The following is a 17,157-nucleotide window of genomic DNA, read 5'->3' on the forward strand; positions in this document are numbered from 1 at the left end:
AAAGGTGCGATTTTCCCAATCACAATGGCCGGGGTCATGGTACTCAAGTCCTCTATGTTGTGAAGGATGGTCATGATGCTCCCATATCTTTGTTTTGGTAGTAGGGAGATAATCTTTCTCACAATGTCCGCATCACCTGGCCTATTTATGCCAATATAATTGAGCTCATTGATAATTAGATTCAAACGTGAATACATGTCTCTAACAAGCTCATCATCTTTCATAGCAAAAGAATTATACTCATTTAAGACTAGGCAATGTTTTTGCTCACGGACATTGGATGTGCCGTCATGGAGCTCATGCAATTTTAGCCAAATCTCATTAGCAGTTTTCAAGGTAAATACTTGATTAAAAATATCCATGCTAAGAGATTCATACAAGCAATTTTTGGCTCTAGCATTTAAGTGAATTTCTTTTTCCTCACTCGTGGTGGGTTTCTCTGGATTCTTGGGGGTTTCATCGCGTCACAAGTGGCTCTCCAAACACCTAGATCAACGGCCTCTAGGTAACAAGCCATTCTTGCACTATAATATAGGAATTTAGTGCCGTCAAAGTGTGGTGGCCTATGGGTATCCATCCCTTCCTCTAAAAAGCGTTTGGCTCTTTTAGCGGTGAAGCTAAAACATTTCAAATGAGCCAAACCAGGCTCTGTACCACTTGTAGGAAATGGGTGACGCCTAAGAGGGGGTGAATTAGGACTTCTAAAACTTTTACTAAACTAGGCCACAAATAAATTCCTAGAGCAAAACCTATGCAAATAATCAAACTAGAATGTGCAAACTGGGTTTTGTCTAAGTGTTGCTATCTCTACAGCAATGGCTAAGTTTCAATCTACACTATATAAGTATGAATACAAGATTGAAACTTAAATGCTTAATATAAATGCGGAAACTTAAAGAGCAAAGTAGAGAAGCAAACTCTCGTGGATGACGCCGATATTTTTATCAAGGTATCCGGAACCGTGCAAGGTCCCGATTAATCCTCGTTGGTGCCCCTACGCAAAGGGAAGCCCACGCGAGGGCCAAGCACCTTGGTCGAGTAACTCCGTAGAGAGCCGCGGGCCTTCTCCACGTCCAAGTGGTGCTCCGCTTTCGGCTCCTCTCGAACGCTTCCCGCCGTCTCCACTATCGAGCTTCCGGTCGAAACGCCCGCGGGCCTCGTTCCCTCCAGTACATGGTGGCGGTCGTGACATAAACGCGATTGTCACGGTCTCGCAAGACTCTCGCCCCACTCAATACAATTACAATGGCTCACGCAAGAGCCGAGGGGTTGGTGGTTTATCTAAACTCACTCAACTAACTAGGATTCACCTAGAGCAAGCGCTAAAGTGGTCTAACTAACCTAAGCACTTCGCAAAGCACCTACGCTAATCACCGAGTGATTCTATTAAGCACTTGGGTGTAAGAGCACTTGGGAATGTGTATTATATGCCTTGGTATGTCTCTTGGGCTCCCACATTTGGAAATGGCCGGTTGGGGTGTATTTATAGCCCCCAACACAATTGTAGCCGTTGGAGGAAAGCTGCTGCTTTCTGCGGTCACACCGGACAGTCCGGTGGCGCACTGGACAGCGCACTGTTCCTTGTCCGGTGCGCCTAGTCGTTACCCTGTCAGAGCAGGTGACCGTTGGCACCACAGGCCTTTTACACCGGACAGTCCGGACTTCACACCGGACAGTCCGGTGGTCTTCCCTCCGAGTGCCACCTGGAACTAGCCGTTGGGGTTGAGGTTCCTAGTGCACCGGACAGTCCGGCGTGTGGGCACCGGATAGTCCGGTGTGCTACCGGACAGTCCGGTGCTCCACACACAGACAGTCCGCAGGCAACACACATCTTCATTCTTGGACTTTTCTTGGATCTTCTTAATGTCTTCTTTTGAGGTGTTGCTTTCCTCAATTCCTTAGTCCAAGTAACTCTAGCATCCTGTGAACTACAAACACAAACACTAGGAAACTTATTAGCTCACAGATTGTGTTAATCATCAAACACCAAAACTCAATTAGCCAAAAGGCCCGGGGTCCATTTTCCTTACAACGGACCATCCGGCCCTTGGTCGCGGACCGTCCACGCCTCCGTAGAGAGCATCGCCGCCGGTTCTCACTGTAGTGATTGGCGCCCGGATCGGCGCTGTTGGGGGTCTGCTTCGTCGCCGAAGGTCCCATAAGAAGAAACACCTTCGGAAGACTGGCACAAAGCCGAAGCTATCAATCAAAGAGCTTCGGAGTACATTTCCAAATGCACCGACTTAAAGATGAAATGACCAATCGGCCCGTGATAACTTGTATTATGATTGTAAACCTTTGTAAAGGACATGAATATAATTTCTCACAGGCTGTGTCCTGTGCCTATAAATAGATAAACAGTACCCCTGTACTGTTCACGCTCTCCTGTATTCGCTCGGGCATCACACTTGGATTTTTGCCTTCTGCCAAGCCGAAGGTATAAATGTAATTAATGTCATATCTAAATATCCAAGTTTATATAATGATGACATGTAAATGATATTATATGTTTATTCATGTTATCTTTCATGTTTTATATACTTTGTCTTTTATTACCATATACCGTGATGATGAAGGTACGTCCTTCATGACCTTCATTCGAAGATCGTTATATCCTAAGGGAAATAATGCTTCGAAGGACGAAGGATATTAACATTTAATACTTTGTGTTGCCTTGTTCTTGACTCATAGCATTTGAGAACATGTCCCCAACATTGGCGCCCACCTCCGGTGAACTCACTTCCACTGTCGAGATGATGGCTTCGTTCAACAATGAAGCTGAAGTAGCTTCGGCTACGAAGATGGTGCTCCCGATAACAGGCGGTTCATGTTCAGACCGGCCAACAAGAAGCAGAAGAAGGAGGCCCAGAGAAGGGTGCAGCATGTTGGGGTGCAGGGACCCTTCATCAAGTCAAAATGGTCCCACATCCCAATCACCTTCTCCCAGGAGGACCTTCAGCTCAAGGATTACCCTCACAATGATGCTATGGTTATATCTTGTGTCATCAAGGGATTTCTGGTCCATAATGTTCTGGTTGATACAGGCAGTGCAGCGGATATCATATTTGCTAAGGCCTTCAGACAGATGCAAGAGCCAGAGGACAAGATTCATGATGCTACACACCCTCTTTGTGGCTTCGGAGGAAGGCAGATCGTAGCACTTGGCAAGATCACAATGCTAGTGATCTTTGGATTTGTCCACAACACAAGGACTGAACAGGTTGTGTTTGATATTGTTGACATGGAATACCCCTACAATGCAATCATTGGTCGTGGGACACTTAATGCTTTCAAAGCAATTCTTCATCCAGCATACCTATGCATGAAGATACCTTCGGAACAAGGGCCTATTGCAATTCATGGAAGTCAGGAAGCTGCCAGAAAGGCTTAGGGAAATTGGGCAGACTCAAAAGCCATCCACAATATAGATGGAGCTGAAGCTTGTGAGCAGTACAAGTACAGAAGAGAGAAGGCTGCTTCGGCTGATCAGCCGAAGCCCATGCTTCTATGTGAAGACATAGCAGAGCAAAAGGTATTGTTGGGGTCTCAATTATCTGAAGAGCAAGAAAAAACTTTGATAAGGTTTTTATTCAACAACAAAGATGTTTTTGCATGGTCGGCCAATGATCTCTGTGGTGTCAACAGGGACGTCATTGAACATTCACTCAATGTCGATCCAGCCTTCAGGCCCAGAAAGCAAAGGCTTCGGAAAATGTCTGATGATAAAGCCGAAGGTGCTCGGAATGAAGTAAAAAGACTTCTCAGTGCTGGTGCCATCAGAGAAGTAAAATATCCAGAGTGGCTAGCTAATATTGTTATGGTGAAGAAGGCCAATGGCAAATGGAGAATGTGTATTGATTTCACAGATCTCAACAAGGCCTGTCCGAAGGATGAATTTCCATTACCAAGGATAGACTCTCTTGTGGATGCAGTAGCTTCTTCAGAACTTATGAGTCTTCTGGATTGCTACTCAGGATATCATCAAATATGGATGAAGAAGGAGGATGAGCCGAAGACTAGCTTCATAACTCCTAGTGGCACCTATTGCTATCTTCGGATGCCTGAGGGGCTCAAAAATGCTGGAGGCAGTTTCAGCAGGATGACGGCCAAGGTCCTTCATTCCGAGATAGGCAGAAATGTCCTAACTTACGTTGATGATATCATAGTAAAAAGAACGAAGCAAGAAAATCATATCACTGATCTGTAAGAAACATTTGCTAATTTCAGACAAGCTGGTCTGAAATTAAATCCTGAAAAGTGTGTCTTTGGAGTGAAGAAGGGTAAGTTCCTTGGCTGTCTGGTTTCAACGAAGGGGATTGAAGCTAACCCAAGCAAGATTGAAGCCATCCTTCGAATGGAACCGTCGAGCACAAAGAAGGGGGCCCAACGGTTGGCAGGAAGACTGGCTTCATTGAATAGATTTACATCTAGATCAGCAGAAAGAAACTTGCCATTCTTTGAAATACTAAAGTCAGCCGAAGTCTTTCAATGGGGCCCAGCTCAACAGAAAGCCTTCGAAGAGCTGACGCAATACTTGATTGATATAACAACATTAACTCCACCTGCGCCATGAGCTCCGTTACTATTGTATGTGGCAGCTTCGCACTCTGCAGTAAGTGTGGCGCTTGTGCAGGAGAAATTGGAAGGACAAATCAAAAAGCAAGCCCCAGTATACTTTGTCTCCGAAGTTCTAAGCTTAACAAAGAAAAATTATACAGAATTGGAGAAGGTGTTGTATGCTGTCTTAATGGCCTCTAGGAAGCTTCGGCATTATTTTCAAGCATTCCATATAATTGTTCCTTCATCACAACCTCTGAAGGATATCATGAGGAACAGAGAAGCTACTGGAAGGATTGGAAAGTGGGCTGCGGAACTCAACGAATTCAGCATTGATTATGTGCATAGATCCTCAATTCAGTCCCAGGCGTTAGCAGACTTCATCGCTGACTGGACGTCAGGGGCTCAGGAAGAAGAAGCAAATAAAGATGTCGAAGCTTGGACAGTGTTCTGCGACGGTTCCTGGGGAACCTTTGGGGCAGGTGCGGCTGCTGTTTTAGTTGCACCTTCCAAAGTCAGAACATGCTATGTAATAAGGCTTGATTTCAGCTGTACAAATAATATTGCTGAATACGAAGCTTTACTTTTGGGGCTTCGGAAGTTAAAGCAATGGGGATAAGAAGGGCGATCCTTAAAACCGACTCCCAAGTTATTTCTGGTCATATTGACAAGAGTTGTAAGGCAAGAGATCCAAAGCTTGAGAAATACCTGGACACAGTTCGAAGGCTTGAAGCTTCATTCGAAGGGTTTTCTGTTAAGAATATTCCATGAGGAGAAAATGAGCACGCTGATCTGTTAGCCAAGTCAGCAGCACAGGGGCTGCCTCTACCTTCGGAAGTATTTTTTGAAACAATAAGAGCACCTTCGGTGGAACTTCTCGAAAGAGCAGTGCTCATTATATCTCCTGTTCATAGTGAAGATTGGAGGACTGAGATTATATCTTTCCTCCAAGGTAATTGCCTTTCAGATGACGAAGCTTATAATAAGAGAATAGAGGCAAGAACAAGACCATATGTAATAATAGAAGGAGAGTTATACAAACATGGAGTCTGCTCTCCACTTCTCAAGTGTCTATCCAGAACCAAAGGTATAGAGCTGATGAAGGAAATACATGCAGGCTTGTGTGGGTCTCACATTGGATCTAGACCTTTGCTGGGGAAGGTCTTCAGACAAGGATTTTATTGGCCGAAGGCGGCTTCGGATGCAACGGATCTGGTTCAAAAGTGCGAAAATTGTCAAAAATGTGCAAGAGACCAGAAACAACCTTCATCGCTAACCTAGCTAATACAACCAACCTGGCCATTGCAAAGATGGGGCCTGGATTTGTTAGGTCCACTTCCACCAGCACAAGGCAATTTAAGATATGTTGTGGTGGCTGTAGAATATTTTTCTAAATGGATTGAAGCGAAACCTTTGGCCACAATAACTTCGGTCACAGTCTAGAAATTCTTTTGGCAAAACATTGTTTGTCGCTTCGGCGTACCAAAGGCTATAACTGTGGACAACGGGACACAGTTTAATGCCGAAGCTTTCAAGGAATTATGTGATCAAATCAGCACGAAGATTCATTTTGCGTCAGTCAGATATCCAGAGTCAAATGGACTTGTCGAAAGAGCAAATGATATTATAATGATAGGAATAATGAAGTTAATTTTTAATCAACCTAGAGGAAAGTGGCCAGAAGAGTTGATTAAAGTGGTGTGGACCCACAATACAACTGTATCAAGATCAACAAGTTTTACGCCATTCAAGTTATTATTTGGTGACGAAGCTATAACCCCAGAAGAAGCTAAAACGGGGTCAATAAGAACAACAGCTTCGACTGAAGACGAAGCTGATTATCATGTGGCAAAAGACACTATAGAAGGGGTCAGACTTCAGGCTGTGGAAAATATAAATAAATATCAAGCCGAAACAATAAAATGGCGCGACAGAAAAGTCCGACTGAAAAATATCAAGCCAGGGCATTTTGTGCTTCGGAGAGTGGCTAATCCGGACATAGTAGGCAAACTACAGCTGAAGTGGGAAGGACCTTTTCTGGTAGTATCTTCGTCAAGGCCTGGTTCTTACAGATTAAAGGATATGGATGGCAATGACATTCCTAGATCTTGGAACGCGGATGAGCTTCGACGGTATTATGTATAGATTGATGTAATCTTTTTTATTTTTTCTATGGCACACTTTTCCTTTCCAAAGGGGGAGAAAGGTTTTTAATGAGGCCACAGTTTGTAATTTTTCCTTTCTTATTTAGCTCCATGAGAGCAAAATCCCCCAAAATATGTAAATGTAAAATCTGAGCATGCACCATCGAGTGCAAAGAAAAAGAGAAAACTGGGAGAAGCTCGAAAGTCGTCCCTAAGGGGATGCAGAGCATGACGAAGCTACAAAAAGCCGTTCCTAAGGGAGCGCAGTGTAAGTTTTCTGCTCAAAAGTCGTTCCTAAGGGAATGCAGAGCCAAATACCGCCGAAATATAAGGCAAAGCACGAAAAGTCAATGCGAATACCGCCGAAATAGAAGGCAAAGAAGTTCAAAAGACGTCCTAAGGGGATGCAGAACTTACACCGAAAAATAAGCGGTGCAGCAGAAAAATAAACGGCAAAGAGATTTCAGTCATTCCCAAGGGAATGAAGGTTATGGATGAAGCTTCGTATGTGTGTGTGTTTGGGCATTCATTTGCACGATACATTACATCATACAGTGCATTCATAAACATTCATTTAGACATACATAGGATCATCATCATACCATACAGATACAGACAGTTGCTTTGGCTCTAAGCATACAGCTTCAAAAGCAGATTCATGCTTCGTTGCGTACGAAAAGAAGGGAAGGTGTTTTTCGCCTTCAGCTCAAAAAATACAAGTTTCGTCCACATCAAAGCATTCCATACATCGATGGAAAGGTAACAACATATTACAAGGTATGAACAAATTTACATAGTAGAATCTGATTCTTAAGTTACAATATTCTTTATAAAGGTTAATACAAGAGCTTTCTTAGAATTTTTTCCACAACTAGGTATTTGAGCTTCATCACCATCTGTTGAGCTTCGGTTGTTTGCTAAGCTTCGGTTCTGTATTCTTCGGCTTTGTCATCCTGTACATATCAAAACATTATAAGGAAAATTCAAATTTTGAGGAAAAGATAAGCACAAGGTATGATTTTATTTATCGGCTTGAGGTGACTTTGAGCTTCGTCACCAGCTAGGCTTCGCCCACCCTTCGTCCAGATTTGCTTTATAAATTTGTTTCCTATGCTTCGAGCAAGGCTGGGGATATCAGTCAAATCTGCTGGTGATAAGATGAAGTTTGGTCTATTAACAATTTTCCCATGCGTGCAACCAGACTTCATGAAGGCAACAGCTGTGCCCCGAGAAGCTACCAGGGCACAGAAATCACCGTGTCCGTCTATAACTTCATCAAGAGCATCAACTTCGCCATCAATGTGTTCGAAGGTCCCTGGCAGGTCTTCAACCGAAGGACTGAATTTCTCAGAGCTAGCTCCAACCGAGTTGAAGACCTGCTTTAGCCGCTGCATGCATCGGTTGCTGAACTCTAGACATTTATCTTGAAGCTATTTTAATGATTTTTTGCAAATTTGAACTTTTTTCGACCTCAGCTTCAAACTTCGTATCAAATCTCTGCTTTTCTTGTTTGAAGCTTTCTGATTTTGAGAGAAGCTCCTTATCCAACTTTGCAATCTTGGCTTCAGCTTCTGCCAGTAAACCTTCCATTGTTTGAAGTTCGAAATCTTTCTTTTCAAGAGCAGCTGCTTGATCTTTTATTTTGCTTTCTAAACCTTCAATTATAACTTCATGCTTTTTATCTTCAAGGTCCTGTTGCATCCTCAAAGCTTTACTCAATAACATACTCTGTACAAGAGCAACCTTCGTTAGAAAACATCTTCGTTGTTAAAAATAATGAAAAGTTGAAAAGTTTTTACCTTGAAGTTAGAATAGAATAAACTACCGACAATATGCTGTCGTCGGTAGCGGCTGATATCAGTCTCAAGCTTCGGGAAACCAATACTCTTCGACAGAGTACCGACGACCTTCGCTCCAGTTCGATCTCGGAGACAACCTAAGCTTTCATCGTCAATACCGTCGAAGAGTAGAGCCCCTGGCTGATACCCGCAGGATATGGCATAGTCTCTCAATTCTTCTTTCTCAGCCTTTGACAATTCTTGTCCAATTAAGTTTTGAAAGTTGAATTTTTCTTCTTCTAAAGTATCTTTGGCTATTTCCTTCTCCTTCCCAGGCACTGTGGCCATGGTTTCTTCGGCGGCTGTAGCAGCTTCTTCTGCGGCCATGTCCAGAAGTATTTTATCAATATCAGAGAGTGTGCTTTCTAGATTTGCATCTTCGACAGTTGCAGCTTCAGCAGGTGCAGCTTCGGTAGCTGTAGCGCTCTCGATAGCTGGTGCCTTTGACGCCGAAGCTGGCGATGGGGTTTCTTAAATAGCTTCTGTCACAGTAATAATCCTTCGTTTTTTCGGCCCAGCAGACTTCTTCGCTGCCGAGGGCTCCTTCTTCTTCTGTAAAAGCTTCGTCAGATGTGGCCCCAGTGGACTTAGCTTGATAGGCAAGGATTCAGTCATTACCTTTAGAATTTCTTACACGTCGGCAGCAGAAGGTGTTGAAGGAGTCTCTTCTTTCGTATCAGTCGCCTTCTGCTTCGGAGCCGTAGCTTTCCTTTTCTTCGGAGCAACTGCCTTCGGCTCAGGGCTCAATTTTCTCTTCTTCAGGATTTCTTCATCTTCTTTCACCATTCTAGCAGTCTGTCTGCCCACGACACTAACAATTCTTTTTCTTTTTTGCCCTTCGGCGCCCTTGTTCAAACGCTCATAGTCTGGATATTCAAAATTCAGGGCATCCATTACCCGATTCAATCTTCGCTTCGGTCGGGCGCCAAAGGCTGCAGTCATCAACTGATCTTCTTTTCTCGTATAATTGCCCAAAATCTCATTGCACATAACTTCAATTGTATCCAACCATTCTTGGCAGGGTTCTTTGAAGTGTTTCTTGAACTTGAAATGATAGGGCAGTCGAACGAGTTCATTCTTCTTCTTCTCTCTTTCAAGCTTCGGCATACCCCATTCCCTTAGCGTTGGGAATACTCGGTTGGCCAAGTATTCTTGAACTAAATCTCTAGTTCCATTATGTTCATATACAACTCTAAACTTATACACAGCATCTGGGCATGGTGCCCCCGGTGTCATGTTGCACTGAGGCCTAGTCAGCCCGAAGGTTAGCTCCAGCGGGCTCTGAACTAGCTTCTCCTTTTTCTCATCAATCTTAACATAAAACCATTCAGACTTCCAACCGGTCGGCCATTTAGAGCGATAGCTGACCACCGGTGTCTTCATGTCTTTATGATAAGCAAAATTATAGCAGCCGAAGTTCTCATGCAGTCCGTCTTCCCTAGCCTTCGTCTGATAATGAAGTTCATGTACTCGGCAGAAGGCTTCCGCGAGCAGCTCCACCCCTTGAATTCGGAGAGCCCAGATATATACGCTGAGCTTAACAATGGCGTTAGGGGTCAGCTGATGAAGGTAAATCTCAAAATTTTCCAAGACATCTGCAACCATCCCGTGCAGAGGAAATCTCAACCCTGCTTTGAAGAGGCTCTTAAAAACCACCACTTCATCATTTTCTGGTTTCGGGATAGTCTCTTCCCCGCCAAAACGAATCAACCCCTTATCGGCTTCTCTGAAGTAGCCTAACTTCGTCATCATAGCCATATCAGCTTCAGACACAGTTGACTTCCCAAAATCCAAATGGCTGGGCTTCGATGGCATAGCAGTGTTATAATCAATCTCTTCTTCACCAGTATCGCCCTCTTCAATATCTGCCTGGTCCGCTTTAGTAGCAGGGGCGTCTTTGTCAGGAGCGCCCTCCGTCATAACTAGTCCCGACCGCCTCATAACTTCGGAGATCGGAGCAGTTTTAGTAGCTTCGGTTTCCTCTCCGTCGTATGTAACCCTAGCTGTTGAGCGCACCCTGGACATTTGATGTTGAATTTCTTGCATTTTGACGAAGTTGATTATTTTTGACGAAGCTCTCTCTTGTCACGAAGCTAGAGCAAAGTGATCCTTTGATTGGGAATACGATGAACAAGCTTCGGCGGTGGTCAAATTTTTTGGCAGCACAACAGTGCAATAGCAGTAAATGTTGTGGTAACTTCATAACTACCCGTCTGTTTATATAGTGCTGCAGGTGGGAAGGTGAATCGTCAAGTCGCTCGCACCCGCTGAACAGTCACCCACACTCGCTGAACGGTGGACCATAGCGCCTAAGAAGATGAATCACCAGATCGCACGTACCCGTTGTATGGTGGGACTACCCTTCACTCGGAATATTTAAATCGTTTCTCGGCAACGAGCTAAGGGAAGGTGTTTTTCGGACCTTCGGCATTCCGAAGCCTGAGAGAGTTTTTCACGGGTCGAGCTCGTTACGAAAAACGATCTGGCACCGTGAAGGGGCTACTGTTGGGGTCTGCTTCGTCGCCGAAGGTCCCATAAGAAGAAACACCTTCGGAAGACTGGCACAAAGCCGAAGCTATCAATTAAAGAGCTTCAGAGTACATTTCCAAATGCACCGACTTAAAGATGAAATGACCAATTGGCCTGTGATAACTTGTATTATGATTGTAAACCTTTGTAAAGGACATGAATGTAATTTCTCACATGCTGTGTCCTGTGCCTATAAATAGATGAACAGTACCCCTGTACTGTTCACGCTATCCTGTATTCGCTCGAGCATCACACTTGGATTTTTGCCTTCTGCCAAGCCGAAGGTATAAATGTAATTAATGTCATATCTAAATATCCAAGTTTATATAATGATGACATGTAAATGATATTATATGTTTATTCATGTTATCTTTCATGTTTCATATACTTTGTCTTTTATTACCATATACCGTGATGATGAAGGTACGTCCTTCATGACCTTCGTCCGAAGATCGTTATATCCTAAGGGAAATAATGCTTTGAAGGACGAAGGATATTAACATTTAATACTTTGTGTTGCCTTGTTCTCGACTCATAGCATTTGAGAACAAGTCCCCAACAGGCGCCAACGTACTTTTTGGTGACTCCGCTGGGGAAATCGTGTGCAGAACTATCAGATCGGCCCTCAATGCCTGCTTCAGAAGATAGCTCCGACGTCTCCCCAGCAGCAGCATCGAGCCGACTTGGGAAACTTTGCCGGCTGAAGAACAGCTCGAGTTCGAGGAGCAGCAGGAGCAGTGGATCAAGGAAGCAAAAGCAAAGTTCCTAGCCAACTTCAAAATGAACAGAAACAACAAGGTCGTTCGGTAATGAGTGACTGATCTGGCTTCGCTCCGACCAATGCAGCTACCCTTAAGGTAAGCAAAACACACGAAATCCAATCTCTTAGAACTTACATAGATGAGCAGCGAGACCAAATGCAACAGATTATAGGGAGCATGCAAAATGATTATAAAAGGCTAGTACGTGCATTTGATAAATCTATTATCGTAAATTTTCCTTCGCATGAGTTTGAATCGGGGGAAAACACACGTTACAACCCCTTTACAGGTGCTTTTGATAAATCTTTTTTAGAGAATAGATCTTTAACATAAAGGATAGTTCACATAAGAATATTTTAGATAATCTATTATTTGAAAACACATTTATTTAAGTCACGAAATGAGTTTTTTCTAATTTATCCAGAATAGGATTTTGGAGTGTTACACGTAGTAACATGACCTGAACTAAAAACTATCTGATTTTACTGGTAGATTTGTTTAGACTAAAGTAAAGTAAACTAAATCTAAAGAACTGCTGTATATGAGAGAGGGATCTTCTATCCTTATCACGGGCAAGCTCACCAAAGAGAGAGAGGAGAGGGACCTAAAAGGTGACGGTGTTGGCGATAAAAGAAGGGGCTTGGTTCTTTAAATCGTGTTGTTTTTTCTAGAAATAAAACAAGATGTTTTATATAACGAGTTCAACTCATGAAAAGAAGGGGCTCAGAGCTATTCCCCGACGGATGAATCTACGCTGTTAGCGTTGGCGTAGGTAGGAGAGTTCAGTTGAGAAGGTAGAGCAAAATTAAAGAGGGTACATTTGGTCTTTATGAGTGCATACGACTCTTTCCTAGAGATGAAATTTTAACTAAATATATAGGATTTGCATTCTATGGGTATGCATTTGCATTTACTGCGAGTAAGAGCAACTCCAAAAGACTAGATATATGGTTTTGTAAAGGTAAATTTAGCTAATATTAAAAAAATTGTATCCAATAGACTCTCTAAACGACTCTTAAAATTTAGTGGCTCTCTATTTCTCCATCTTCGCTCTCCAATTTTAGATAGTCTGTTTCACTCTCTATTCAATCTGTAGGTTTACCAAGTCTGTTGGATTAGCCTACACTTTTTCTCTAAAATCTATTTTAAAGAGTAGCTAATCAGTAAATTTTACTAGTCTTTTTAGCTAATCTCTTAGTTGCTCACCTTAGCTTCGCCCACGACGCATACAAAGTGAGATTCCCAGACAAATATTTCCATTGACCCCTGCTTGGTTTGGCAGCTGGATAGTCTTGCCAGCAATAGCGGCGCAGGACGGCAGCGCGCAAGTATTTAAACGCCCTAAAATTTCATGTCCACAGTTGATGCAAGAAAAACTAGTCCATTTTGCATCTTCCACTGACCACTGATGCAGCCGGGTAGCTGCTGATTGAAAGCAACTAACTTTTTTTTCTGATTTTTTTTCTAAAAGAGAAAAAACTTAATGACTAACCACAGCCTCTTGCTTACTCTGAGAGCAAGCAACTAACTAGCAGAATTCTGATGTTTTCCATGAATGGTTTATCCATACATACTGTAATGTCAATTGGTCAGTTGATTGATCACTGATGTTCATGCAGAGTACTATACTATATGGAATAGCAGCACACCAATGTAATGCACAATGCACTGCACAGTGTATTTCCCCAAATTACCAGGGTGAATCGATCGCCATCATCAAGACGCATGCTTCGATTTGTATGAAGCTTGCAGCTACGGTACGCTACTCCAGTCCACGAATCTCAGCTCACTGCGCTGGCAGTGGCATGGATACTCTCCACCAACCACTGGAATGGATACTTATACTAGCCTATGTACAACACGGTCCAGTCTGACTCACTTGTCCTCCATGACCAGCCTGGGGCCGCCGCCGCTGGCAATGAAGCGCAGGGCAAGCTCGTAGGCGGAGAAGATGGCGCCGTTGACGACGAACGCGCGGGCGACGGCGGTGCCGAGGCCGCGCCACAGCACGGGGAGGCCTTCCTCCCGGACGCTCCTCTGGAAGCAGTCGACGACGCCGCGGTACCTGGGCGCCGACGCCGACGCCGCGCCCTGCGCCTGGAGCCGCGACTTGACCACGTCCAGCGGGTAGCAGCACACCCAGCTGGCGACCCCGGCCAGGCCGCCGGCCACGAGCATGGTGCCCAGGCCCTCGTCCCCGTCTTGGTCCTGGCTGCTGCTGCTGCGGCGGCACCCCGGGTGCAGGCGCTCCCGGGCGCGCTCGTACGTCCAGAAGTAGACGCCGTGCGCCGGCGCGTCGCGGAGCGCGGTCACCGCCAGCCCGCGGTACACGCCGCGCAGGCCCTCGCGCCGGAGGATTTCACGGACCATCTCCACGGGGCCGTGCCCCGACGCCGCCTCCAGCTGCAGCCGGATCTTGACCAGCTCCACCGGGGACAGGATCAGCGTCTGCAGCGCCCCCGTGCTGACGCCGGCCAGCGCCACGCTCGCGTAGGACGGCGGCTCGGAGGTGGCGGGGCCCAGCGACCGCGACAGGACCGCATACACCTGGAACACCATCGCGTTCTGCAAACACAGACAGCAACAGCGAGCATTTTCGTTAGCTAGCATGGGACATGACAATTGACACCACCATAGCGCGCGTGGCAGACTGGTGAGAGAGCACGGCGAAAGGAGGCCATGTGAAGCCGAAGCATGCCATGTGAGCGCCTGCAGCGCCGCAGCATTTCGCCAGAGATTCAACCCAAACATGTGTCGTGCCCACACTGCCCACTGATTCTGCCAGATGCAGGTATTTCCTGCTGTTCGTCTGGTAACCCACTCGGCCGAAAATGAGATGACCATTTCGACACGTCTAGCTATCTATCTCTGGAGCTTGCTGGCTGCTTGTGTTCGCGAGTGCACAAAGAGACAGACAAGGCAAGAAAAGGTAGTGCCGTCGCCCGATGGCTAAACTCGATCGGTAGCGAGTGGTGTAGCGCATGTGCTTTTGTGGAGCAAATAAAAATGTCATCTTTGAAAGCGATCGCCTTTTACTAAAAAGTAAGCAATCCTTGGAGACAAAGGGGAAAAGGAAGACGTATCGAAAGGATCCACGGCGTCCGTCCGAGGCCCTGGGATCCGTGACCCGCCCGTCCGGATCGCACGCGGCGTGACCGCGTGAGAAGGAACAGAAGCGCGGCGACGTGGAAGAAGGGCCGACTGACCTGGAAGGCGACGGAGGCGAGCGGCGCGGCCATGCCGCGGTAGAGCGCGCAGGGGCCCTCGGCGCGGAGGATGCCGCGTAGGAGGCGCGGGGCTGAGGGGTGCGCGTCGCGGCGGCGTGGTGCGCCCGCGGCGGGCGGCTGCTGGAGGCGGATGCGGAGCGTGTCGAGCGGGTGGCCCGCCAGCACGCCCGCCATGCCGCCCACCCCGCCGGCCACGAACTCGCGCCCGCCGCTGGAGGCCAGGAACTCCGGCCAGAACTCCATGGACCCGCACCCGCCGCCGCTGGTGTCGTCGCTGTACGTGCCAGCGGCGACCATCCGAGGGCCGGGCTGGATCGGGCCACGCGCGGCGCGGAGTGAACGAGACGGACGGTCCTCCGTCCCTCCGCCTGCTATAGGTGATGTTGGCTATGTATGGATGGATGGGTCCGAAACTAAAGGCAGCGCGCGGCGGCCTCCGTTGGAAAAAAAAAAACGTCGGCGCGCGCGGCCGGAGAGAGCGGAGGAGGAGGAGGAAGTGGTGGCGGGATGTTGCTGGGAGGCCGGGAAGCTAGCCGCGCGCGCGCCGCCTGAGGCGGAGAGAAGAAAGTGGTGTCTAGATGGAGAGGAGACGAGAGGTCGCTGTGCCCATGAATTGCGGCAACGGCATGCGGTATTTGTGTGTGGCTGGCTGCTTCGCTTTGGCCGTTGGCATGCGCCGAGGAAACCGGCCACGCTAGCGCTAGCGCCTCCGATCCGTTCCTTTCACGAGTATAAATAAAACACGTTCGAATTGTTGTTGTCTGTAAATTCGGTAACCATGAAATTGACTGCTACATCTTGCGGTTTAACACTGGCTATTTATTTAGGCAACAAATCGTGTGCATACACGCTTCATTCGGTGTAACCATGAAAACGTTTGCTATATGGAGTGTGCTGTGTGCATCCATATCGTGTAGATGTACGTGAACGTGAGAAAATTTTGCAAAAAATAACGCCCAACGACCTATACTGTTTTGCACTTAACCCCACTTACATGCAAAACAGTATGGACCCGCGAGCGTTTTTTACAAAATTTTCTCACGTTAACGGACAACCACGCGATACAGATGGACGCTCCACAACAAATGTTTGCACGGAATGTAGCGATTGCGCATGATATGTTGCGATTTATTTAGGCACCAACGAGTTGTGTACCGGGAACAAACGAAACACATTGTGCACAGCGCCAGGTTAGAGTACCTCCAAGGGTTTTTTTCTTCTTCTAAATTTCACTCTCTAAATTATAGTTTGGAGAGTTATTTAAATAAAACCACTTTTTATATCTTTCCAATCTCCAACAAGCATTCTATATCTTGTTTATACTGTAAAGAGTCATTGTGCTTTCTATCTTTGGCTAGTTAGAAAACCTGGAATATAAGACATCTATATTTGATAACCATTTAAATAAGTTGTTGGAGCGTATTTATTTTTTTAAAAACCCTCTATTTATATTAACTAGGAAAAATAGAGAGTATGTCTCTTACACGTCACATCAAGCACCTCAACACTTGAGTCACAATATGAATATGAATTTAAGTGTGTAGGAATAAGAATATATTTTAAAAAGGTTAAAAATTAAATAATGGAGACTAAACGTCTACAACTATATCTTCTAGAAACACTTCAAGATGCTCATGTTGGTGACAAATCAAACACATATGTGCACGAGCATGACCACATTGACGTCAAGTTAGACGTACACGTACCTCAGCAACATGAATCACAATTTGAATTTAAGTGTGTAGGAATAAAAATAAGAATAGCTTTCAGAAAAAGTTAAAAGTAAAATTTAGAGACTAAGCTATACAAGTAAATCTTCTAGAAATCCTTCAAGATGCTCATGTTGGCGACGAATAAAACACATGCGTGCACGAGCATGACCACATTATATTGGCGTCAAGTTAGACGTACCTGAGACAATATGAATTTAAGTGTGTATGAATAAAAATAAGAATAGCTTTTTCAACAAAAGTTAAAATTAAAAATTGGAGACTAAGAGTTCACTCTATGACCGATGGTACTTACTCATGGCAACTCTCTAGAATCATATATTGTCCACACATAACAATACGAATCTTTTGTGCGTACTTTCTTCTCACTT

General features: G+C 45.4%; 1 protein-coding gene across 1 annotated transcript; it reads right to left on the reverse strand.

The window, feature by feature from the left end:
• Positions 1 to 13,378: 13,378 nt before the first annotated feature.
• LOC100285848 (uncharacterized) lies at positions 13,379 to 15,696 on the reverse strand. Its single transcript, NM_001372341.1, has 2 exons — positions 15,036 to 15,696; positions 13,379 to 14,394 (listed from the first exon to the last, which is right to left on the reverse strand). The coding sequence occupies exons 1-2, from the start codon at positions 15,351 to 15,353 to the stop codon at positions 13,705 to 13,707; spliced, it is 1,008 nt and encodes a 335-aa protein (NP_001359270.1). The 5' UTR covers positions 15,354 to 15,696; the 3' UTR covers positions 13,379 to 13,704.
• Positions 15,697 to 17,157: the final 1,461 nt, after the last annotated feature.

The sequence above is a fragment of the Zea mays genome, chromosome 8 (genome assembly GCF_902167145.1).
Source record: "Zea mays cultivar B73 chromosome 8, Zm-B73-REFERENCE-NAM-5.0, whole genome shotgun sequence".
Lineage (NCBI taxonomy): Eukaryota > Viridiplantae > Streptophyta > Magnoliopsida > Poales > Poaceae > Zea > Zea mays.

What these genes read in the sequence shown, in the direction of transcription:
- LOC100285848 (NM_001372341.1), bottom strand. Translation starts at nt 15,353, where the DNA reads ATGGTCGCCGCTGGCACGTACAGCGACGACACCAGCGGCGGCGGGTGC. An exon ending in TCGCCTCCGTCGCCTTCCAG is followed by an intron (nt 14,395 to 15,035) that starts GTCAGTCGGCCC and finishes CTGTGTTTGCAG; the next exon opens with AACGCGATGGTGTTCCAGGT.